General features: G+C 45.2%; 1 protein-coding gene across 3 annotated transcripts in view; it reads left to right on the forward strand.

Moving 5' to 3' along the window:
* The window catches only part of AGPAT1 (1-acylglycerol-3-phosphate O-acyltransferase 1), a 113,097-nt gene that overhangs the window by 58,410 nt on the left and 29,612 nt on the right, over positions 1–25,075 (forward strand). For all 3 annotated transcript variants that reach the window (XM_040323044.1, XM_040323042.1, XM_040323043.1), the window contains exons 4-5: positions 2,582–2,771; positions 18,801–18,934. In XM_040323044.1, coding sequence (XP_040178978.1) covers positions 2,582–2,771; positions 18,801–18,934 — 324 coding nt within the window. The remainder of the gene's footprint in view (positions 1–2,581; positions 2,772–18,800; positions 18,935–25,075) is intronic.

Consider the following 25,075-nt stretch of genomic DNA (forward strand, 5'->3'; position numbering starts at 1 on the left):
GGATTTGCATAGAATGACATCACCGTCGTAAGCATTGGCTTGTTCTGGTTTAATTTCGAGCGCACTGGGATACCCCCACGGACGGCGCATGCGCCGTTAAAAAAAAAAAAAAACGTTGTTTACGTTGGGTCACAACGTATTTACATAAAACACGCCCCCATCACATCGATTTGAATTGCGCGCCCTTACGCCGCCAAAGTTGCACTACGCCGATGTAACTTACGGCGCGCATTCTTTGAGGATTCGAAAAAAAAAAGTAAGTCACGGCGGCGTAGGGCTGTACGTAAATCTGCCCCTAGATGTGAAAAGTTAGTAGAGACAAATCCCAACAGACTAAAGGCTGTAATTAAAGCAAAAGGTGGTTCAATAAAATGCTGACACAAGGGGGAGATCCTTTTTCCAACTCTGGCCCAGATTCAAAAAGCAATTGCGCCTGCGTAACCATAGGTTACACAGCGCAATTGCTTACTTGCTCCGGCGTTACGAATGCTCCTGATTCAGGAACATCGTAACGCCGACTGCAGCCTAAAATCTGCGTGGCATAAGGCTCTTATGCCACGCAGATTTTTGGCTGCATTCTTGCGATGACCGCTAGGGGGCGTTCCCATTGTGCTCAGTGTATAGTATGCAAATTGCATACTAACACCGATTCACAATGTTGCGCGGGCCCTGCGTACGCAAGTTACGTCGTTTCCGTACGGCGTCTTTAGCGTAAGGCTGCCTCTTCTAATAGTAGGGGCAGCCAATGCTAAAGTATACCCGCCGTTCCCGCGTCGTGAAATTTGAATTTCACGTCGTTTGCGTAAGTGATTCGTGAATGGCGCTGGACGCCATTCACGTTCACTTGGAAGCAAATGACGTCCTTGCGACGTCATTTGCCGCAATGCACATCGGGAAAGTTTCCCGACGGAGCATGCGCTCTACGCTCGGCGCGGGAGCGCGCCTAATTTAAATGATTCCCGCCCCCTACGGGATCATTTACATTAGGCGCCCTTACACAGGGCAATTTTAAAGAGCGCACACGCAATTTACGGAGCTACTGCTCCGTGAATCGCGCGCAGCGCAGATAATTTGCGGGGGCGCAGGGCAAAAACGCTGCCCTGTGCCTCCGTAAAAAAGGGGCAAATCGTACCTGAATCTGGGCCTCTGATTTCTGTTTTTTTTTTTTTTTTCTGACATGTTGGTGTTTGTTTATAACTTGGATGTTATACATAAAGCTGGATAAAACAAAAACTGTCTTCATTTCAGGCTGTAGAGCGACAAAATGCGATTATTTTAAAAGGGGTGGGGGTGATTCTTTTCTATACCCACTGTATATATAAAATGTGTGCCCTTGCTTTGAGCGGGCATTGATCTATGCAGCTCAACTCTCGGATGTGAATGATTCCTAGAAGTCAGTACATGTTGGCAGGATTGGGTTTCGGTGGTTGGAATGATTTCAGAACTTCTTAGAACTAAGGACATATAAAAGGGAGGTCCGGAATGGATGCTTTAGATGGCAATTCTATTAGAGGAAGTGAAAGTGCCTTTAAAAATTACGAGTAGACTGTGAAGAAACGAAGGGGAAATGGAGCAAGGATACAACTGTGTACAAATGTGAGAGTCGGACTTGTAGTGTGTACAAAGAACAGTGGGGCAGATTCAGGTACCGCTGCGCACTCCTTACGGAGGCGCAGCGTCCCGTTTTTTGCCCTGCGCCCCCGCAAATTATTTGCGCTACGCTTCATTCACGAAGCAGTAGCCACGTAATTTGCATGGGCGCTCCTCAAAAATGCCCGGCGTAAGGGCGCGTAATTTAAATGATCCCGTAGGGGGCGTGGATCATTTAAATTAGGCGCGTTCCCGCGCCGAGCGTAGTGCGCATGCTCCGTCGGGAAACTTTCCCGACGTGCATTGCGGCAAATGACGTCGCAAGGACGTCATTTGCTTCAAAGTGAACGTGAATGGCGTCCAGCGCCATTCACGATTCACTTACGCAAACGACGTAAAATTTAAACTTTGCGACGCGGGAACGACGGGTATACGTAGCATTGGCTGCCCCTGCTATTAGCAGAAGCAGCCTTACGCGAAACCCGACGCACGCAAACGACGTAAACTACGTACGCAGGGCTCGCGTAGGGTTGTGAATCGGCGTTGGTATGCAATTTGCATACTATACGCTGACCACAACGGGAACGCCCCCTAGCGGCCAACGTAAGAATGCAGCCTACGATATGACTGGCATAAAAGCCTTATGCTAGTCATATCTTAGGCTGCCGTCGGCGTAACAAGGTTCCTGAATCAGGAGCATTCGAAACGCCGGCGCAAGTAAGCAATTGCGCTGCGTAACTATGGTTACGCAGACGCAATTGCTTCTTGAATCTGGGCCACTGAGTTTCTATCGCATCCCATTGAACTCTGCCCATCGATGATGTATGAAAATGTGTGTGTGTGTGTATGTGTGTGTAATATATAATGTGTGTGTGTGTATGTATGTATATATGTATATCTATATATATAATATAATTTTGGCCCCATGCATGCCTTCTCCCAATCACCAGTCTTCCTCCCAGCTCACTCTCTCTCCTCTCTCTTTATCAAGGTGCGATGGAGCTGTCTGTGGCTCAGTGGCTTCTCGTCGTCTGTCTGGTGGCTTTCCCTCTCCTCTACGAATGGAGCATCTCCTTCAAGTACTTCTGCAAAATGGCTTTCTATAATGGCTGGATCCTGACGTTGGCCATACTGGCTATTCCCATATGTGCCGTTAGGGGGCGCAATGTAGAGAATATGAAGTAAGTTCTACTGATTTTTCCCACTGCCTTCCTTTTTGATTTCGATAACCCTTACTAATCATTTTAATTTGCAGGGAGTGCACAGTGCTGATCTGCACTGAGAGTCTGGAACAATGACTATGGGTATTTGGTGATCAGAGGGTAGCACAGAGGCTTGGTGGTTAGCACTCCTGCTGTGCAGCACTGGGGTCCTCGATTCAAATTCCAATCAGGACACCACCAGCATGCAGTTTGCAGGTTCTCCCTGTGCTTGCCTGGGTTTCCTTTTGTGTGCTCCAGATTCCTCCAACGCTCCAAAAACCTGCTTGTAGGTCTATTGGCTCCTGACAGGAATTTATATGTACAATAAAATGTTGAATGCTGCATAAATTGTAAATGCTATATAACAGGGCTCAAAATGTCAAAAATAAATTACAAAAATAAATATTAACAACAACTTTATCAGTTCCCCTCAGGACATTCTCGCCAGTGCCCATCAGTGCAGGGTGAACTGTGCCCATCATTGCAGCCTTCACCGTGCCCCACATTGCGGCCTTACAAGTGCCCCACATTGCGGCCTTACCAGTGCCCCCATTGCGGCCTTACCAGTGCCCCCATTGCGGCCTTACCAGTGCCCCCATTGCGGCCTTACCAGTGCCCCCATTGCGGCCTTGCCAGTGCCCCCATTGCGGCCTTGCCAGTGCCCCCATTGCGGCCTTGCCAGTGCCCCCATTGCGGCCTTGCCAGTGCCCCCATTGTGGGCTTGCCAGTGCCCCCATTGCGGGCTTGCCAGTGCCCCCATTGCGGGCTTGCCAGTGCCCCCATTGCGGGCTTGCCAGTGCCCCCATTGCGGGCTTGCCAGTGCCCCCATTGCGGGCTTGCCAGTGCCCCCATTGCGGGCTTACCAGTGGCCCCATTGCGGGCTTACCAGTGGCCCCATTGCGGGCTTACCAGTGGCCCCATTGCCGGCTTACCAGTGGCCCCATTGCCGGCTTACCAGTGGCCCCATTTCCGGCTTGCCAAGCCGGAGGAAGTGAGAGGAAGTGAGAGGGGGTGGCTGGATTGTGACTGGAGTTAGAGGAGCGCCGCAGGATCACCGAGCGGTAAAACACGCTGTAACAGCATTACATTGAAACTGTCTCCGCTCTGCTCACTGATCTCACATAGCCCCGCCTCCTCCTAACCCCGTGCCTGTGACAGAACGCGGGTCCAATGCTGGGATGGATGTATTCTGTCTATCACAGGCGTGGGGTTAGGAGGAGGCGGGGCTGTGTGAGATCAGTGAGCAGAGCGGAGACAGTTTCAATGTAACCCTGTTACAGTGTGTTTTACCGCTCGGTGATCCCGCGGCTCTCCTCTAACTCCAGTCACTCTTCCACCGGGAGAACGGCTCCCGATCAACCTCGCCCGCCGGCGGTGCTCACACCCCCCCCCCCCTAATCCCAGGCAGCCCAGCTCCTCGGCAACCCTCATTTTCCGCTCGCAAAATGCAAGTGGAAAAGCAGCTATATAAGCAGCTTAGTGGTTCAACCCCCTTCCCTTCATGATCCTAAGACAGCATTTCCTCGATTCAGTGCAGAGCCCTTCTCTGCTCACTGCTGGCAGCTGTAAAAAAAAAGAAAACCAGGCAGCATGCCAAGTTTATCACAACATCATTGAAGCATTTCCTTCTTTTAGAACAAAGGAATGAACGGTAAAGGTGGTCAGTTTACCCACTTAAAGCGGAGTTCCACCCACTTTTTTTTACTTTTTTTCTTATGTAACATATATGGCAATAATTTCATCATCTATCTTCTTTTTTTTTTTTCTGTCACCTTACCATGTTTATAATCTTTTTCATTTTACTTCCTCCTTCTCCCACCCATGGCTGATAACGTCATTCCTGCAGCACACTACTGTCTCCTGGGAGCTTGGTCTCATAATTCCCAGGAGTCAGTGTGGATTGCCGCCGCTCAGCCTCGCGAGACTTCATTGCGAGATTTCTTTGCTGCCATCACAACAGGGCGGGCACTTCCGACGCCGCTGCCCGTTGTGATGGCACACATGCCCACAAGCAATATGGGGACAGCTGAGACAACAGAATATAAGGTATTTTTAATCTATAAATTAACAAAATAAGTGCCATTAGTCTTTAGACTTTTTAAAACAATGTGGCTCAGTGGTTAGTCCATCTGCCTTCAGGCACAGGGGTTCCAACTAGGACACTGGAGTTCTGCGTCTCCTTCCTGTGCCCGCATCGGTTTTCTCTGGGTAAACTGGTTTCATTCCACACGTCGAAGACATGCTGGTAGGTTGATTGGCTCCATTGAGTGTGCCCAAGTTGGCGCCTAATGCCTTGTACACAAGATCAGGTTTTACCCCGGCCAAATCACATCGGAATTCTGACGGAAAATAGAACATTGATTGATTGATTTTAATATTTCCTTACAGCGCCACATACACCCTGAAGGGTGTGTCTAAGCGCTGGAAGGAGGTCCGCTGGTCTATTCTGGACCAAAAAGCAATCCAAGAGAAAAAAGAAAAAAGACTTCGTAGACGAACTGATGGCTCGTGTACATAAAAGAAAGAGAAACCATATAAAATATCAACAATAAAAACAAACGGTAGCAAGGGGGTTTGGAGTGAGGGGGACATAGGGTGAGGGGAGGAGGGGCCAGGTCAGTTTAATAGGCGTGGTCATAATCAACTTGCCCCAAAGAGGAAGGTTTTCAGAGCCTTTCTGAAGGTAATAAGAACAGTGGACTTCCTCAAAGGCAACGGGAGAAGGTTCCAAAGCGAGGCGGCTCTGGCTCTGAAGGATCGGCCACCGAACGAAATCAACCTTACTAGAGGGATGACAGCAAAGTCCTGATCGGCCGATCTCAGTGCCCTGGGGGGGTGGTAATGTATGGCCATGTTATTAATGAACAGTGGGCCATGTTGTTTGAAGGCCCTGAACATAACACACAAAGCCTTGAATTCGATCCTCCTTGCGCATGGGAGCCAATGAAGTAGTCTGAGAACGGGTGATATATGGTCCCATCTTGAGGTCCCCGTAATCAACCTAGCTGCCTGGTTCTGCACCAGCTGCAGCTTGCAGAGCCATTTAATAGGGAGTCCAAGGTATACCACATTGCAAAAGTCAAGACGTGAGATGACTAAGGCCTGTACTAGTGTATTTCTGTGTGTTTGGGAGAGCAGATGTTTTACCCGTCGCAGCATCCGAAGATAGTAAAGGGCATTCTTGGTACAGTTCCTCACCTGTGGAATCCATGAAAGTTTATTGTCAAATATGACACCCATGTTTCTCACTTGGCTGGATGGAGTGGGGCACGGGCCCATTGATACGGGCCACTCTGCAAGCAGGTTCTATATCTAAACTCTGACGGAAATCATCGCAATATTTGATTAAAAAAACTCAGATGGGGCTACACACGATCAAAATATCCAATGGAAAAAGTCTGTCTGACTTTTTCCATCGGAAATTCCGATCCTGTGTACAAAGCATTAGAGCTTTGAGCTCCCAGGGAGAAAAGTGCTCTAGAAATGCAACTTAACCACTTGCTGTCCATCCGCCGTCATTCTACAGCTGCAGGTCGGCACGATCCCGCGAGCCATCGTAGCTGTATGTCGGTCCCTTTAAGCAGGCTAGCAGGAGCGCACGCACCCCCGGAGGCGCCGATGTGCGTGGCCGGTGGCCGCGATCACAGGCACAAGAGGCAGAACAGGGACGTGTGACTTTGTGCGTGCGCAAACACACACATCCCAGTTCTGTGAGGAAAGAGAGATTGTGAGTTCCTACTAGTCACTCCCATCCCGCTACAGGTGGAACACACGTTAGGGAACACAGTTAACCCCTTGATCGCCCCCTAGTGTTAACCCCTTCCCTGCCAGTGACATTTACACAGTTATCAGTGCATTTTTATACTACTGGTCGCTGTATAAATGGTCCCAAAATTGTGTCAAGTGTCCGATTTGTTCATCATAATGTTGCAGTCCCGATTTAAAAATCGCAGATCGCCGCCATTACTAGTTAAAAAAATAAATAAAAAAATAATAAAAAGACCATAAATCTATCCCTTATTTTGTAGACGCTATAACTTTTGCGCAAACCAATCAATATACTCTTATTATGATTTTTTTATTACCAAAAATATGTATAAGAATACATATCGGCCTAAACTGAGGAAAAAAAATTTGCTTTTTAAAAAAAAAAATTGGGATATTATAGCAAAAAGTACAAAATATTGTGTTTTTTTTTTTTTTTTCAAAATTGTCGCTCTTCTTTTTTTTTCTTTAATATCCGCAGAGATGATCAAATACCACCAAAAGAAAGCTCTATTTGTGTGGTACAAAGTCGCACGACCGCGCAATTTTCAGTTAAAGCGATGCAGTGCCGTATCGCAAAAAATGGCCCAATCATTGAGCAGCTAAATCTTCCGGGACTGAAGTGGTTAAAGAGGAGCTCAGTCTCCCCCCTGAAAAATTAAGTCATCCGCTACAAATACTAATAGCGGCTGAGGAGGCCGAACTTCCACACAGTTCGTCGGCAATCTGACCGGAAGAGGGGAGCAGGTACCCGTTTTTTCCCACCCCAAAAAAGTGCATAATGTTGCAGTGGAGGGGGAATGCAAACAAGTGGAACTTCCCCTTTTGGGTGAAGTTCCTCTTTAAATTATAAAATAGATATATACAGTATAAATACATGTAATAAATTAGTAATGTATACAATAGAACTAAAAAATCGTGATATCGATTTAACCCCCCTGTCATCTCCAATGCAGAGTTTGCCGATTCTTTCATATAACAAGTGGAGAGACTTTATCTACTCACTCAGCTGTCAAAAGAAAATATCGGCAGTCTGCCAAGTTCTTTACAGGAAACATTGTAACTAACTTCCGCAGCAAGTTTAACCACTTAAAGTCCAAATCTTTTTCTGACTCTTGTTTCTTAAAGGGTTTGTAAAGGTAATTTATTTATTTTTCCCTAAATAGCTCCCTTTACCTTAGTGCAGTCCTCCTTCACTTACCTCATCCTTCCATTTCGCTTTTAAATGTCCTTATTTCTTCTGAGAAATCCTCACTTCCTGTTCTTCTGTCTGTAACTCCACACAGTAATGCAAGGCTTTCTCCCTGGTGTGGAGAAAGTCTCGTGAGGGGGGTGAGCAGGAGTGTCAGGACGCCCACTAACACACAGCTCCTTTTTCTATCTGCAAAGTAGAGTGTCCTGACTTGCCTGCTCGCCCCCTCCCCCCTCAAGAGACTTTCTCCACACCAGGGAGAAAACCTTGCATTACTGTGTGGAGTTACAGACAGAAGAACAGGAAGTGAGGATTTATCAGAAGAAATAAGGACATTTAAAAGCAATATGGAATGATGAGGTAAGTGAAGGAGGACTGCACTAAGGTAAAGGAAGCCATTTAGGGATTTTTTTTTTTTTACCTTTTAAAGCCTCTTTAAGTTTAAAATTCAATATGTTTTGCTAGAAAATTACTAGGAACCCCCAAACATTATAATATATATATATATAGCTAGATTCAGCAAGAATTTACGTCGGCGTATCTATTGATATGCCGCGTAAATTCAAAGCTGCGCCGGCGTATCTTCTTTCTGTATTCAGAAAGCAAGATACACCGAAATTAGGCAAAGATCCGACTGGCGTAAGTCTCTTACGCCGTCGTATCTTAGTTGCATATTTACGCTGGCCGCTAGGTGGCGCTTCCGTCGATTTCAGCGTAGAATATGCAATTGAGCTGTATACACCGATTCAGAAACGTACGTGCGCCCGGCGGATTTTTTTACGTCGTTTGCGTAAGGCTTTTTCCCGGCGTAACGTTACTCCTGCTATATGAGGCATAGCCAATGTTAAGTATGGACGTCGGGACAGCGTCGAATTTTGCGTAAGTCGTTCGCGAATAGGGCTTTGCGTAAATTACATTCACGTCAAAAGCATTGACTATTTGCGACGTGATTAGGAGCATGCGCACTGGGATATGTTCACGGCCGGCGCAGTTCGTGAGAAACGTCATTTACATGGGGTCATGTTTTATTTGCATAAAACACGCCCACTTCTTGACAATTTGAATTTGCCGCACTTACGCCGGCAGATTTACGCTACGCCGCCGCAACTTACGAAGCAAGAGCTTTGTGAATACTGCACCTCTCTAAATTGTGGCTACGTAGCGTAAATAACATGCGCTACGCCCACACAAATTTACGTCTCCCTACCTGAATCTAGCCCATAATATATAATTTTAGCAGAGACCCTGGGGAATAAAATGGCAATTGCTGCAATATTTTATGTCAAACTGTATTTTCCCAGCCGTCTTTCGAATGCAATTTTTTGGGAAAACATATACTTCAATGAATAAAAAAAAAAACGAAACGGTAAAGTTAGCCCAATTTTTTTGTTTTCATGTGAAAGATGTTACGCCGTGAGAATCGTGATCTATCTTCTAAGAAAAAAAATTGTGATTCTCATTTTAGCCAGAATCGTGCAGCTCTAGTATATGAGGGCAGCCATATGCCTCATTGCCGTGGTCCTTTTTGATTGGCCCGTAGGGTGAGAGAAGAACGCAAGTGGTAAAATTATTGTTCCCGTTTCTTCAAGAAGTAGGAATCAGTCGACCTTCACATTACACTTCTTCAGGCCGACTAGAAAACTCTCTGCCATTGCTAATTACACATAGGAAGCCCTATGTGTGTATTGCTGGACCACGTCTGCTAGAAACCTAGAGAAATGTGAATGTTTGTCTCTGTGTGTGGTCACTCCTACACCATGTCCTTTGTAAGGAGGGGTAAACCAAGAACATTATTTTTATGCCAAGTCACAGGCAGACAGTAGGATGTGATAGATGAGAATAAAACTGATGCATACAGTAGTTGGCGAGCAAGAGCTGACTGTTTATATGAGCTCCCCTTCTATTGCATGATAATTGGCTCCGTTTTGATATTTTTAAAGTGATAGTAAACCCAAAGGCAAACCTCCTATTATTTTTCAGCTTACCAGTTCTTAGATCTGATGGCTGTATTTGTTTCTTTTTTTAGGCTTTCTTTCCTTTATTTTTACACAGTACGTCTTCTCTTTTTTTTTTTTTTTAGCAGAACAAGCTCTCCTGGAAATATATTAGTTTACAGGGGGTGAGACAAACCATTTACCACTGGCAGGGGTACTAACACCGATCAGCTTTTATTTATTGTAACATTTTTATCCCAATCAGAGATATAATGTATAAAAAGCATAACTCTGAAGGGGGCATGTCCCTGAAATCTGTTGGCCTACCATATTGGTATACATGGTCTGATGACATCACCTTACAGCTGGAGTTGTGATTTGATATGCCTATTCCATTTTATGTTTGCGAGTATTTTTTTGTCTTTTGGATTAAAAAAAAAAACCAGTGTTGATGGTAATGAATATTTTAACTACTAGCCGACCGCGCACCGTCATTATACGGCGGCAGGTCGGCTCTCCTGGGCGAGAGCCCGTAGCTATACGGCGGCTCTTTGATATTAATAAAAATGCCATAAAAATACCCCCTATTTTGTAAACGCTATAACTTTTGCGCAAACCAATCAATAAACGCTTATTGCGATTTTTTTTACGAAAAATATATAGAAGAATACGTATCTGCCTAAACTGAAAAAAAAAATGTTTTTTTATATATTTTTGGGGGATATTTATTACAGCAAAAAGTAAAAAATATTCATTTTTTTCAAAATTGTCGCTCTATTTTTGTTTATAGCGCAAAAAATAAAAACCGCAGAGGTGATCAAATGCCCCCAAAAGAAAGCTCTATTTGTGGGAAAAAAAGGACGCCAATTTTGTTTGGGAGCCACGTCGCACGACCGCGCAATTGTCAGTTAAAGCGGCGCAGTCCCGAATCGCAAAAAGTGCTCTGGTCTTTGGACAGCAATATGGTCCGGGGGTTAAGTGGTTAAAGGAGGGGAAAGGATTAGGATTATGAAGTGGGCAAAGGGTGAGTAAAGGTTTTAAAAATAATTTGTTCCACTACAGCTCTCCGAATGGCGAGTTACTACAAGCTTCTGCTAATGATGTGCCAGTGTTTGTTTATTTTTAGTTTTGTTCGTTTTTTTCCTTTCTTCTTCCTTTTTTTTTTTTTTTTTTTACATATTTCTTTTAGTAGAGTAGCTTTCTGTTGTCCATGTAAGTCTAACACCTTGTTTTATAATTAGCTTAACCTTTGGCCCTTCCGTTGTTCCACGACTTGCGTCTGACCTTGTCCCTGCCTTGTAGTTTCCGTTCCCCCAATTCCCCGCAGAGTATCCTTCCTTATCCCCCCACCTACACCGAATTATGGATTGTTATTTCTGCAGCGTCCAGCCTTTCCTGAGACTTGATGTGTCTGCTAATGATATTCAGTTTTCTTATATCCTCTCTGCAGGTGCTCATTAACCTGAATCAGCCCCCGGCTTCATTACTCCCCTCTCCTGCCGGAATGTCACTGATTTCATGGGACACGCTAGTTTTCTTACAAAGTAAAGTGTATCTAAACCCAAGAATAAAAAAAGTATTATAAAAATAAGTCTATATTTCAGCAGAAAATAAAAAGACACACAAATGCGTAAACAAATAAATAAAGCAGCCTTGATTAGCCTGTCATCAAGTCCAATGCAGATCTCTAAGCCCTGCACTGGACCCAGGGCCGTCTATAAGGCAGGATAAAAGTTTTTTCTTTGTGGTCACAGCAGGAATTATACCCCTTGGCGCTTTTGGCGGGCGCAGAGTATGACCCATTCAAGGGAATGGGGCCACTTTGCAAGCGCCCCACCACAACCACATGCAATGCATAGGCAGTGCACTAGGGCAGTGGTCATCAACCCTGTCCTGCAGGGCCCACTAACAGGCCAGGTTTGCAAGATAACTGAAATACATCACAGCTGATATCATTTGCTCCTCAGTGACTGCAGTATTCTAGACTGCATCTCCCCAAGGTAATACATAAAAACTGGCCTGTTAGTGGGCCCTGCAGGACAGGGTTGATGACCACTGCACTAGGGGATCAAGGCAGGACCGTCTTTAAGGCAGGGCAAAAGGGGCAGCTGTTATTGTTGTGGGGCCCAAAGCAGCTGCCTCATACTTGCCAACTATCCCAGTTTTAAATTTCCCGGTCCCTTGAAGTTTTAGTCCTTTGCTGTGTCCTGATATCTCAGTATGAAGTGCTGCTACTAATGCTGCCCAGCTCTGCCCTGTTGTTGTGAAAAGTTGACTCACCTGCAGACCCTGTGTTTACATGTAAATAACCTCCATTCATATGTAAATATCGGGAGCATTCATATGTAAATTGCTGAGGCCGGTAGCATTCATATGTGAATAAAGGGAAGGAAGTAACCGCTCCAGGTGGGTATGTTGAACAATCGGCAACGGTTCAGGAGATCAAGGGTTCCGGCAATGCACGAAGCAATTGGTAGAAGAAAAAAAGGATGGACAAGCCATGATTAAGCACTGATTTGTAGTGTGAAACGCGTAGGCTGTTCCCGTTTTCTGCTTGTATTTGTAGTGCATTTTTTCCATTTTTATATTAAAGACAACCTTATGGTTTTTTGGAGTGCGGCTGTCCATCCTTTTCTTCTACCATATGTAAATAAATAAAGTATGTGTGTGTGTGTATATATATATAAATAATCTCATGCCCCTCTGAAGTGAAGAGATGATGTGCTGTAACCTCTAGCAACCAATCAGTGAGCAGTATTACTGTACAGTAATCTCTAGCAACCAATCAACAAGAAGAAATCATGTGCTGTAACCTCTAGCAACTAATTAGTGAGGCGTAATATGTGCTGTAACCTCTAGCAACCAGTCAGTAAGTGGTAATGATATGCTGTAACCTCTGGCAACCAATCGCAATCACTGCCTGATGTGATACAGTAAACTAATTTTAAGTCTAGCTGATATTTATTGTATGTCTCAGAGCAGGTGGAGAGCAACATTTTTTTCCCAGGGTCCAATTAACATTAAAGACGGCCCTGACTGGACCTGAGAACCCTGAGGGACAGTCCACTGCCAGAGCGTAGGGGGGAAGAGGAGAGCACCGGATTGAGTAAAACTGCTTTTTTTCAGCCCCCCTAGACCAGCATTTAACCCTTGAAGTGCATGGGGCAGCCCCACCGCAAGGGAAGAGCTCTACTTTTCTTTAGAGATGGGCTTTAAAGGGTAACTCATCCATCACATTCCCCTCTGGGTGAGCTCTGTACATTGCAAGGATTTTAACCACTTGACCTCTGGAAGATTTACCCCCCTCTATGACCAGGCCATTTTTTGCGATGCAGCACTGCATTACTTTAACTGAAAATTGTGCGGTCTTACGACTAGGGATGAGCCAAACACCCCCCTGTTCGGTTTGCACCAGAACCTGCGAACACACCAAATGTTCGTGTGAACTTTAGAACCCTGTTAAAGTCTATGGGACTCGAACGTTTGAAATCTAAAGTGCTAATTTTAAAGGCTAATATGCAAGTTATTGTCCTAAAAAGTGTTTGGGGACCCGGGTCCTGTCCCAGGGGACATGTATCAATGCAAAAAAAAGTTTTAAAAACTGAAGTTTTTTCGGGAGCAGTGAATTTAATAATGCTAAAAGTGAAACGATAAAAGTGAAATATTCCTTTAAATTTCGTACCTGGGAGGGGTGTAAAGTTAGCATGTGAAATGGCGCATGTTTCCCGTACTTAGAACTGTCTCTGCACAAAGTGTCATTTCTGAAAGAAAAAAAGTCATTTAAAAATGACTTGCGGCTATAATGAATTGTCGGCTCCCGGCAATTCAGAGAAAATTCATTCATAAAAAAATTCAATTACCTGGCCCTTCAGGTCTGGTGTGGATTTTAAGGGGAACTCCACCCCAAATCTAAAAAAAAAATGGCTTGGTGTTCCCCCAAAAATCCACACCAGACCCCTTATCCGAGCACGTAACCTGGCCGGCCGAAGAAAAGAGGGGGGGACAGAAAACGCCCCCCCCCCCCCTCTCCTGAACCGTACCAGGCCACATGCATGGGGAGGATGTCCCCATGTTGATGGGGACAAGGGCCTCATCTCCACAACCCTGGCCGGTGGGTCTGCGGGCGGGGGGCTTATCAGAATCTGGAAGACCCCTTTAACAAAGGGGACCCCCAGATCCTGGCCCCCCTATGTGAATTGGTAATGGGGTACATTGTACCCCTACCATTTCACGAAGGAAGTGTAAATAGTTGTAAAAAAACACACACCGTGGAAAAAAGTCCTTTATTAAAAAAAAATCCAGCGGTGGTAATCCACTGGGTCCCGGCTCCCCGCTCCTTAGTTGTCGGTATCCAGCGACGGGTGATCTCCTCTCCGGTCCAGCGATGAGAAGATCGTCCGGTATCCAGAGCGCAGCACAGCACAGCCCGGTGAATGACGCTGCTGGAGCTAGTGACATTTCTTTTATAGGTGAGGCGGGCCACCCGTCACGTGACCCCGCCCACTCTGACGCAAGGGGGAAGCCTGAGCTTCCCCAGTGACGTAGCAGAGGGGGACGGGGTCACGGGACGGGTCGCTGAACTCAAAGCTCATCCCTTACTTACAACGCTGTACCCAAATACAATTTATGTCCTTTTTTTTTTCAGAAATAGTTTTTCTTTTGGTGCTATTTGATCACCTCTGGGGTTTTTATTTTTTGCGTTTTTTTTTTTTTATATACAAAATTTTGATTGATTTTATACTTTCTGCTCTAAAACATATGCAAAAAATGTCTTCATCAATTTAGGCCGATCTTTATTCTGCTACATATTTTTGGTAAAAAAAATCCCAATAGGCGTATATTGATTGGTTTACGCAAAAGTTGTAGCGTCTACAAGCTATGAGATGATGATTTTTTCTTTTTATCTTTTACTAGTGATGGCGACGATCAGCAACTTGTAGTGGGACTGCGATATTGCAGAGGACAATCGCACACAAATTGACACTTTTTTGATACTTTTTGGGGACCAGTGATGCTAATACAGTGATCAGTACTAAAAATATGCACTGTCACTGTACTAATGACACTGGCTGGGAAGGGGGTTAACATCAGGGGCGACCAAGGGGTTAAATGTGCGCCTAAGGCCCCTTTCACACTTCTGCAACTTCAAAGTCGCGCACTTTTACATCCGCGATTTTGCCACGATTTCAGGGAATGCCTGTTTAACTGGCATCAAAATCAGACCAAAGTAGTGCAGGGACTACTTTGAAGTCGTACTAATATGAATGGTTGTCATATCATATCATGGGACAATTTGTACGAGTGTGAAAGGGGCCTTACTGTACTTTCTCACTGTGTGGTTTGCAGGAACACAGGATCAATACCTTCCCTACAGACAGAACGGCAATCCGCCTTGTTTACATAGGCAGATTGCCGTTCTGCCTGTGTACAGTATATAATCGGCGGGTGCCGACATGGAGTCCCTTGTACCCACCACTGGGCTCCCACTGTGTGAGATAACGGCAGAAGAGGGTCGCTGGTGGTGCACGCCCCAGATCCTGAAGTGTCAGATCAGATACTAGATATGTGTGCATTATATGTATGATGGGCGGTCCGCAAGTGGTTAACAAACTTTGTTGCAGATTCCTACCTTCTGTTATTCTAAAGAAATGGCTGTTTGTGTGCAAAGTGAATCTGTATGGGAGAGATTTTATAATGACAAATCAGCTGCTGCACCTGCAGGGTTCTAATGAGGAAAGTGGCGGGGTCTGCATCCCTTTTTAGAGGTAATTTTTTTTTTTTAGGAGATCTCGCCAAAAATGAAATTTTTGTTGCAGGGGATGCATAAAGTTTGACGTGTATCTTGGTGCAGACTTCTGGGAAAATGAGTGAGCCAATCACACAAGCAGGAAATTGCATATCCTGGGGGCGTTCTGTACATCATCTTTGTGCAGAATGCCTCCAGGTAGCCATTATTGCATTGCATATTACAGAAATTTTAATAACTTTCAATTACAAAATGACTTGTGTAGCAATTGTATAAGGGGTTGTAAAGGTTTGTTTTTTATTTTCTAAATATGTTCCTTTAACCACTTAAGCCCCGGACCAATATGCTGCTAAATGCCCAAAGGCGTTTTTACAATTCGGCACTGCGTCGCTTTAACAGACAATTGCGCGGTCGTGCGACGTGGCTCCCAAACAAAATTGGCGTCCTTTTTTCCCCACAAATAGAGCTTTCTTTTGGTGGTATTTGATCACCTCTGCGGTTTTTATTTTTTGCGCTATAAACAAAATTATATTTTTTCCTCAGTTTAGGCCGATACGTATTCTTCTACCTATTTTTGGTAAAAAAAATCGCAATAAGTGTTTATCGATTGGTTTGCGCAAAATTTATAGCGTTTACAAAATAGGGGATAGTTTTTTTGCATTTTTATAAAAAAAAATTTTTTTTACTACTATTGGCGGCGATCAGCGTTTTTTTTTCGTGACTGCGACATTATGGCGGACACTTCGGCCAATTTTGACACATTTTTGGGACCATTGTCATTTTCACAGCAAAAAATGCATTTAAATTGCATTGTTTATTGTGAAAATGACAGTTGCAGTTTGGGAGTTAACCACAGGGGGCGCTGTAGGAGTTAGGGTTCACCTAGTGTGTGTTTACAACTGTAGGGGGGTGTGGCATTAGGACTGACGTCATCGATCGAGTCTCCCTTATAAAAGGGAGACTCGATCGATGCAGCCGCCACAGTGAAGCACGGGGAAGCCGTGTTTACATACGGCTCTCCCCGTTCTTCAGCTCCGGGGAGCGATCGCGACGGAGCGGCTATAAACGAATAGCCGTGCCGTCGTCCCGGATCGGTTCCCGTGGGAATCCGCCCACCGCACGCAGCGGGGGGAGTCCTGATCGGACCCCCCACCCGCTAGAAGGCAAGGACGTGAATATATACGCCCTTCTGCCTGTCCGTGCCATTTTGCGGACGTAAATAGTCGTGCGGCGGGCGTTAGGGGGTTAAGCTAGTGCATTGTTGGTTCACTTATGTTTTCCTTCCATTTCCCTTCTAAATGTTTTTTTTTCTTTGTCTGAATTTCTCACTTCCTGTCCTCCTCAGTAAGCTTGCCCCCATCATCCGAGCCGTTCTGGCTGGGGGTTAGTCAGCGTGCTCACCCCCTCCCTTGGTACTACGTTCACAACGTCTCCCCGCAGGGATGTAGTCCCAAGGGAGGGGACATTTAGAAGGGAAATTGAAGGAAAACGTAAGTGAACCAACAATGCATTAGCTTAAACACTTGCCTACCGCCGCACGCGATGTACATCGGCAGAATGGCACGGCTGCGCATATTGGCGTACAGGTACGCCCCCCTTAATGTGCACAGCCGTGGGTCACGCACATGCGCCGCCACGCTCACGACCCTGTCGGGTACTTCGTGACCGCGCCCGCGGACCCGATTGCCGCCGGTGTCCCGCGATCGGGTCACAGAGCTGAAGAACGGGGGGAGAGGTAAGTGTAAACAAACCTCTCCCCGTGCTTCCTAGTCCGACTGTCACTGATCGTCTGTTCCCTGTCGTAGGGAACGATGATCAGTGACATCACACGCTAAGCCATGCCCCCACACAGTAAGTATCACTCATTAGGTCACACTTAACCCCTTCAGCGCCCCCTACGGGTTTAACCCCTTCACTGCCAGTGTAATTTTCACAGTAATCGGTGCATTTTTATAGCACTGATCGCTGTAAAAATTACAATGGTGTCAAAAGTGTCCGATGTGTCGCAGTTACTAGTAAAAAAAATTTTTTTTAATAAAAATGCTATACACATATCCCCAATTTTGTAGACATTATAACTTTTGCGCAAACCAATCAAACGCTTATTGCGTTTTTTTTTTAACCAAAAATATGTAGAAGAATACGTATCGGCCTAAACTGAGGGGAAAAAATATGTTATATATATTTTTTGGGGATTATTATTATAGCAAAACGTAAAAAATATAGATTTTTTTTTTCAAAATTGTTGCTTTATTTTTGTTTATAGCGCAAAAAATAAAAATTGCGCGATCGGTCACAGGAGCTGAAGAATGGGTAGAGGTGTGTGTGTGTGTGAACAAACCTTCCTCGTTCTTCATTGTGGCAATGTCAGTGATCGTCTGTTCCCTGGTATAGGAAAAGACGATCACTGACGTCACACGTCCAGCCCCGCCCCCCTACAGTTAGAAACACATATGAGGTCACACTTAACCCCCTACAGCGCCCCCCTAGTGGTTAACTCCTAAACTGCAATTGTCACTTTCACAGTAATCGGTGCATTTTTCGCTGTGAAAATGACAAAGGTGCCAAAAATGTGTCAAAATTGTCCGATGTGTCCGCCATAATGTCGCAGTCACGGAAAAAAAAATATATTAATAAAAATGCCATAAAACTATCCCCTATTTTGTAAACGCTATAAATTTTGCGCAAACCAATCGATAAACACTTATTGCGTTTCTTTTTACCAAAAATAGGTAGAAGAATACGTATCGGCCTAAACTGAGGGGGAAAAAAATGTTATATATATTTTATGGGGATATTTATTACAGCAAAAAGTTAAAAAATATTGCATTTTTTTCAAAATTGTCGCTCTATTTTTGTTTATAGCGCAAAAAATAAAAATCGCACAGGTGATCAAATACCACCAAAAGAAAGCTCTATTTGTGGGGAAAAAAGGACGTCAATTTTGTTAGGGTGTAGCTTCGCATGACAGCGCAATTGTCAGTTAAAGCGACGCAGTTCCCGAATCGCAAAAAGGGACTTGGTCCTTTAGCAACAAAATGGTCCGGGGCTTAAGTGGTTAAAGGAACCGATTTAGAAAATTAAAAAACTAACCTTTACAACCCCTTTAATGATAAAAGGTGGAGCTTTTGTGAAATGGAATTCTATTGCTGTATATTGTGACATGTCAGGAAATGATTCCTTCAGACTTGTAAAGCTTTACTGAAAGGTCCTCATTGTTGGTAATTATCACTCCATCATCTTCTCTGGTGCTGTAAAAGTTCAAACAAGATAACAGACATACATCACATGTTTCCTGTGACCGTTCCATATAATTCTATTACTAAAGCAGTAATGAGATGCAGTAACGGGATCTGTCCTCTGTGTTCCAGGGTGCTGCGGTTCATGCTCCTGCATATTAAATATCTCTATGGGATAAAGATCGAGGTCCGAGGCTGGGAGAACTTCAACATTAAGGAGCCGTATGTGGTCGTGTCAAATCACCAGAGTTCCCTGGATCTGCTGGGTAAGAGAGACTAGATCCATGACTTTCAGTGCAAAAAGTCAAGCTCTGGCCCAACCCCTACCATCTCCTGCACCTCCCAATTGGTCAAAACGATGGACCAGTAATTAGGCCTGAAAGCTGGTGGGGCAGAGCTTGGCTTCTGAGCTGAAGTGGCTACTTGCACAGTTGAGCCTTCTGGATTTTGGGGACTTCTACAAGGAAAGGGGTTTGTGTGTCTGTTTTACACTCTATATGGTGGCTTAGTGACATTAAAGCCCATCTCCGGGCAAAAAACACTGCGTGGGTCAACTGCTCATTTTTGTCTAGGGAAGGGGTCTCCAAACTTTCTAACGTTTGGAGACCCGAGGTTTACTGTTCAGGCTTTAGAGGGGCTGGACAGTCCCCCCATCTTTGGTGTCGTGGGAGGAATAGTGCCCCTTTGTTCGGTTCAGTGGGAGGAATCGTTCCTATAATTGGTGTCGGTGGGAGGAATAGTGCCCCGCCATTGGTGTCAGTGGGAGGAATAGTGCCCCGCCATTGGTGTCAGTGGGAGGAATAGTGCCCCGCCATTGGTGTCAGTGGGAGGAATAGTGCCCCGCCATTGGTGTCAGTGGGAGGAATAGTGCCCCTTTGGGTTCAGTGGGAGGGATCGTTCCTATAATTGGTGTCGGTGGGAGGAATAGTGCCCCGCCATTGGTGTCAGTGGGAGGAATAGTGCTCCGCCATTGGTGTCAGTTGGAGGAATAGTGCTCCGCCATTGGTGCCGGTGGGAGGAATAGTGCTCCGCCATTGGTGTCAGTGGGAGGAATAGTGCCCCGCCATTAGTGTCAGTGGGAGGAATAGTGCCCCTTTGGGTTCAGTGGGAGGGATCGTTCCTATAATTGGTGTCGGTGGGAGGAATAGTGCCCCACCATTGGGTTCAGTGGGAGGAATAGTGCTTCGCCATTGGTGTCAGTGGGAGGAATAGTGCCTCTTTGGGTTCAGTGGGAGGGATCGTTCCTATAATTGGTGTGTGGGAGGAATAGTGCCCCCTTGGGTTCAGTCGGAGGGATCGTTCCTATAATTGGTGTCGGTGGAAGAAATGGTGCCCCGCCATTGGTGTCAGTGGGAGGAATAGTGCCTCTTTGGGTTCAGGAAGGATCGTTCCTATAATTGGTGTCGGTGGGAGGAATAGTGCCCCACCATTGGTGTCAGTGGGAGGAATAGTGCCCCTTTGGGTTCAGTGGGAGGAATAGTTCCTATAATTGGTGTCAGTGGGAGGAATAGTTTCTATAATTGGTGTCAGTGGGAGGAATAGTGCCCCATCAGTGTAAGTGGGAGGAATAGTGCTCCGCCATTGGTGTCAGTGGGAGGAATAGTTCCTATAATTGGTGTCGGTGGGAGGAATAGTGCTCCATCAGTGTAAATGGGAGGAATAGTGCTCCGCCATTGGTGTCAGTGGGAGGAATAGTGCCCCATCAGTGTAAGTGGAAGGAATAGTGCCCCATTGTTAGTGTCAGTGGGAGAAATAGTGCCTTATATTGGTGCCCCGAGGGCCAGATAAAAGCAAGCAATCAGTCCACTGGGCTGCAGTTTGGAGACAACTGGCCTAAACAAAAACGAGCAGTAGACCCGTGCAGTGCGGGTGCAGACCCACTGCATGGAGAACTTTTTCTGTTTTTGGCCTGGAATTTGGCTTTAAATGTGAACTCCACGGTAAGTAAATATTGTCAAAATCTAAGAGGCATATGTATCCTTCCATGAATCTTGGTGAGCTTTGTGTATTTCCTCCGGACCTGTGCAGTAATCCAGTGTGAGCTTCCTGTAATAAAGACCAGTCACTGCTGCTCTCTCTCCTTGTGCAGGGTGGTTGGTTTTGTCTCCGCCCCCTCCTGTAGTGTTCTGCAGGTGGCTTGTAGTTGGGGGAATCTGCTGGGCCCCTCCCACAGCTCTGCTCTTTGCATAGGCTATGGCAGCACAGTGAGGATGTCACCGCCTAGGTTATCCAGGTCTGCAAAGGCATTTGATGTGCAAAAACTGGATCTACTGTATATCCTTTCTGGTTATTGAGGAATATACAATATGGAAATGTGTTTCTGTCCCGGGAGTCTCCCTTTAACTGAATTACTAGTTGGCCATCAGAGCATATGGCGGTTTGCATGGGGGGGGGTGTAGTGATGAGCAGTCACATTTAAATAGATCATTATAACAGCCCACATTGTACAACATCCATATAAAAGCCATATGGATTCTACATCTCATATGCTTGTCACATTCACAAACCTAAAGAAGCTATTTTATGGTCTTGTATAGGAAATCAGCAGTAGTCTGCATTCCTTTAAAATAGAACTATGGTCAAACCTTGAAATCACACACAGCACATACCAGTAATATATTGCAGCTTGGCATTCCTTGCATATGCTGGCTGCATTCGTTTTCAGGTTTCTTCACTTGGTGATCCTACCAGGAACACGCTTCCTGTCCTAGAGTGTTGTCGCCTTTAGGCTGCTCTCCTGATTTGGACTACAAATCACCCCCCGCCCCATCTCTCTGTTGCATAGAGAGGAGGGGTTTTGGTGGTTCAGAGAAGATGGCTGGGAAGGCTGATGAGATTTTTGAGATATGAGTGCAGTGCACAGGAAGTTACAGGGACACTGGATATGTGGCAGGATCAACAGAGATGTGTCTGTACCTGCAGAAATTGTTCTTTGCCTGTTAAAGCGGAGGTCCACCTGAATTTTTATTTTATTTTTAAAAGCCAGCAGCTACTAATACTGCAGCTGCTGACTTTAAAAATAATAGACACTTACCTGTCCAGCGCGCCCGCGGTGTTGGTTGCCGAGGCCGAGCAATTGCTCATCTCTGGGCCGCCTCCGCCGCCATCCTCTGTGAGGGAATTGGGAAGTGAAGCTTTGTGGCTTTTCAAGGCACGGTAGGTAATGGTGTCCTGCTGGGTCTTTTGGTCAGTCCTGTTGTATCCTTAAATTGGTCCCTGGAAAGCTGGCAAGGAGCCACAGCCATGCCGATGGTTCCCAGCGTTTCCCGGCTGGGTAGGCAGTTGCACACTGACATTCCAGTGAGAGCTTGGACGTGGACCTGGAAGTGACTTCAGAGCATGTGTGCTCCTTCCTCAGGCCCCGAGGCGACCATATCGCCTCAGGGTTTAATGGACAGAGGTGCCTGCAAATACAGGTGAAACTCCAAAAATTTGAATATCATTCAAAAGTACATGTATTTCACTAATGCAACTTAACCACTTAAGAACCGGTCCTTTATGCAGGTAAAGGACCCGGCCAGTTTTTGCGATTTGGCACTGCGTCGCTTTAACTGACCATTGCGCGGTCGTGCGATGTGGCTCCGATACAAAATTGGCGTCCTTTTTTTCCCACAAATAGAGCTTTCTTTTGGTGGTATTTGATTACCTCTGCAGTTTTTATTTTTTGCGCTATAAACAAAAATAGAGCGACAACTTTGAAAAAAATGCAATATTTTTTACTATAATAAATATCCCCCAAAAAGATATAAAAAAAGTATTTTTCCTCAGTTTAGGCTATTTTTGGTAAAAAAAATCGCAATAAGCGTTTATCGATTGGTTTGCGCAATATTTATAGCGTTTACAAAATAGGAGATAGTTTTATTGCATTTTTTTTTTTTTTTTTGTGACATTATGGCGGACGCATCCGACAATTTTTAAATATTTTTGGGACCATTGTCATTTTCACAGCAAAAAATGCTATAAAAATGCATTGTTTACTGTGAAAATGACAATTGCAGTTTGGGAGTTAACAATTAGGGGGCGCTGTAGGGGTTATGTGTGACCTCGTATGTTTTTCTAACTGTAGGGGGGTGGGGCTGGACGTGTGACGTCATTGATCGTGTTTCCCTATATCAGGGATCACACGATCAATGAAGCTGCCACTGTGAAAAACGGGGAAGCTGTGTTTACACACACCTCTCCCCGTTCTTCAGCTCCGGGGACTGATCGCGGGACTCCGGCAGCGATCGGGTCTGCGAGTCCCGCGGAGCTTTGGACCGGGTCGCGGGCCCGCGACCGGGCACCTAAAGAGGACGTACAGGTACGTGCTTGTGCCCAGCTGTGCCATTCTGCCGACGTATATCTGCAGGAGGCGGTTCTTAAGTGGTTAAAAGGTGAAACTAATATATGAGATGAATTATCTTGCTTTGCATGTAATGAGTCTAAGCCGTGATTTGTCATCATTGTGATGATTATGGCTTACAACTCATGAAAACCCCAAATCCACAATCTCAGAAAATTTGAATATTGTGAAAAGGTGCAATATTCTAGGCTGAAAGTGTCCTACTCTAATCAGCTAATTAAGCCATAACACCTGCAAAGGGTTCCTGAGCCTTTAGGCCAGATCACACTGCTGCAAATTCTATTGCGAATTTGAGCCGTTGCGATTTCTCAAATTCGCAAGTCATTAACCACTTAAGCCCCAGACCATTTTGTTGCTAAATGCCTAGGCCAGGTTTTGCGATTCGGCACTGCGTCGCTTTAACAGACAATTGCGCGATCGTGCGACGTGGCTCCCAAACAAAATTGGCGTCCTTTTTTTTCCCCCCACAAATACAGCTTTCTTTTATTTGATCACCTCTGCGGGTTTTATTTTTTGCGCTATAAACAAAAATAGAGCGACAATTTTGAAAAAAATGCAATATTTTTTACTTTTTGCTATAATAAATATCCCCTAAAAACATATATAACATTTTTTTCCCCTCAGTTTAGGCCGATACGTATTCTTCTACCTATTTTTGGTAAAAAAAAATCGCAATAAGCGTTTATCGATTGGTTTGCGCAAAATTTATAGCGTTTACAAAATAGGGGATAGTTTTATTGCATTTTTATTATTATTTTTATTTTTTTACTACTAATGGCGGCGATCAGCGATTTTTTTTTTTCCTGACTGCGACAATATGGCGGACACTTTGGACAATTTTGACACATTTTTGGGACCATTGTCATTTTCACAGCAAAAAATGCATTTAAATTGCACTGTTTACTGTGAAAATGACAGTTGCAGTTTGGGAGTTAACCACAGGGGGCGCTGTAGGAGTTAGGGTTCACCTAGTGTGTGTTTACAACTGTAGGGGGGTGTGGCTGTAGGTCTGACGTCATCGATCGAGTCTCCCTATAAAAGGGATCACTCGATCGATGCAGCCGCCACGGTGAAGCACGGGGAAGCCGTGTTTACATTACGGCTCTCCCCGTTCTTCAGCTCCGGGGAGCGATCGCGATGGGGCGGCTATAAACGAATGGCCGCGCCGTCGTCCCGGATTGCTCCCCGCGGGTTACTGACCGCCGCATGTACCGGGGGGGGGGGTCCCGATCGGACCCCCGACCCGCGGAAAGGCGGGGACGTACATGTACGCCCATATGCCTGTACGTGCCATTCTGTGGACGTATATGTACATGCGGCGGGCGTTAACCAGTTAAAATAACATTGTTTTCCATTAGTGCAGTTCACATCAGTGCGGTGCGAATATAAGCTGCAGTTTGACCCGTGTGCGATGCAAATTCAGCTCTATAGACTGCCGTTCCCTGAAATCGCGGCAAAGAAATTGCGGTAAAATCGCTCGATTTTGAATTCACAGCAGTGTGAACCTAACCTTAAAGGAGTTGTAAATAAAAAAAAATGTTATGTTGAAATGACTGTTTACCGGGTATAGAGACATAATAGTTAACTGATTCCTTTTAAAAACGATTAAAAATAGATAAAAATCAATCCTATAATGTACCTGTAGTTTCTAGTTTCGTTTTTGCATGTTGTTTCCTGCCTCTCTGCTGTATAGAGCCACAGAGCCAATACAGAGCAGTGATGGTTTGGAAAACGAAACTGATCCAAAGGGGAGGTGCTGTGGGGTTTTAGACACACAGTAATCACACCTCCTTGATTAGTGACCACAGAGAGAAAGCTCCCAGCACTGTGGTCATCAGGAAACAGACAACCAGGAAGTGTGGAGATCAGAGAAGAATTACAGCAACTTGAGAGCAAAAACTAACAATGAGGACATGAAAACAGCACTGCATTAAGGTAAAGGAAGCTATTAAGATAAAAAAAAAAAAATCCTTTACAAACCCTTTAAATGGTCTCTCAGTCTGGTTCAGCAGGAATCACAATCATGGGAAAGACTGCTGACCTGACAGTTGTGCAGAAAGCCATC

The sequence above is a fragment of the Rana temporaria genome, chromosome 9, assembly GCF_905171775.1.
Source record: "Rana temporaria chromosome 9, aRanTem1.1, whole genome shotgun sequence".
NCBI lineage: Eukaryota > Metazoa > Chordata > Amphibia > Anura > Ranidae > Rana > Rana temporaria.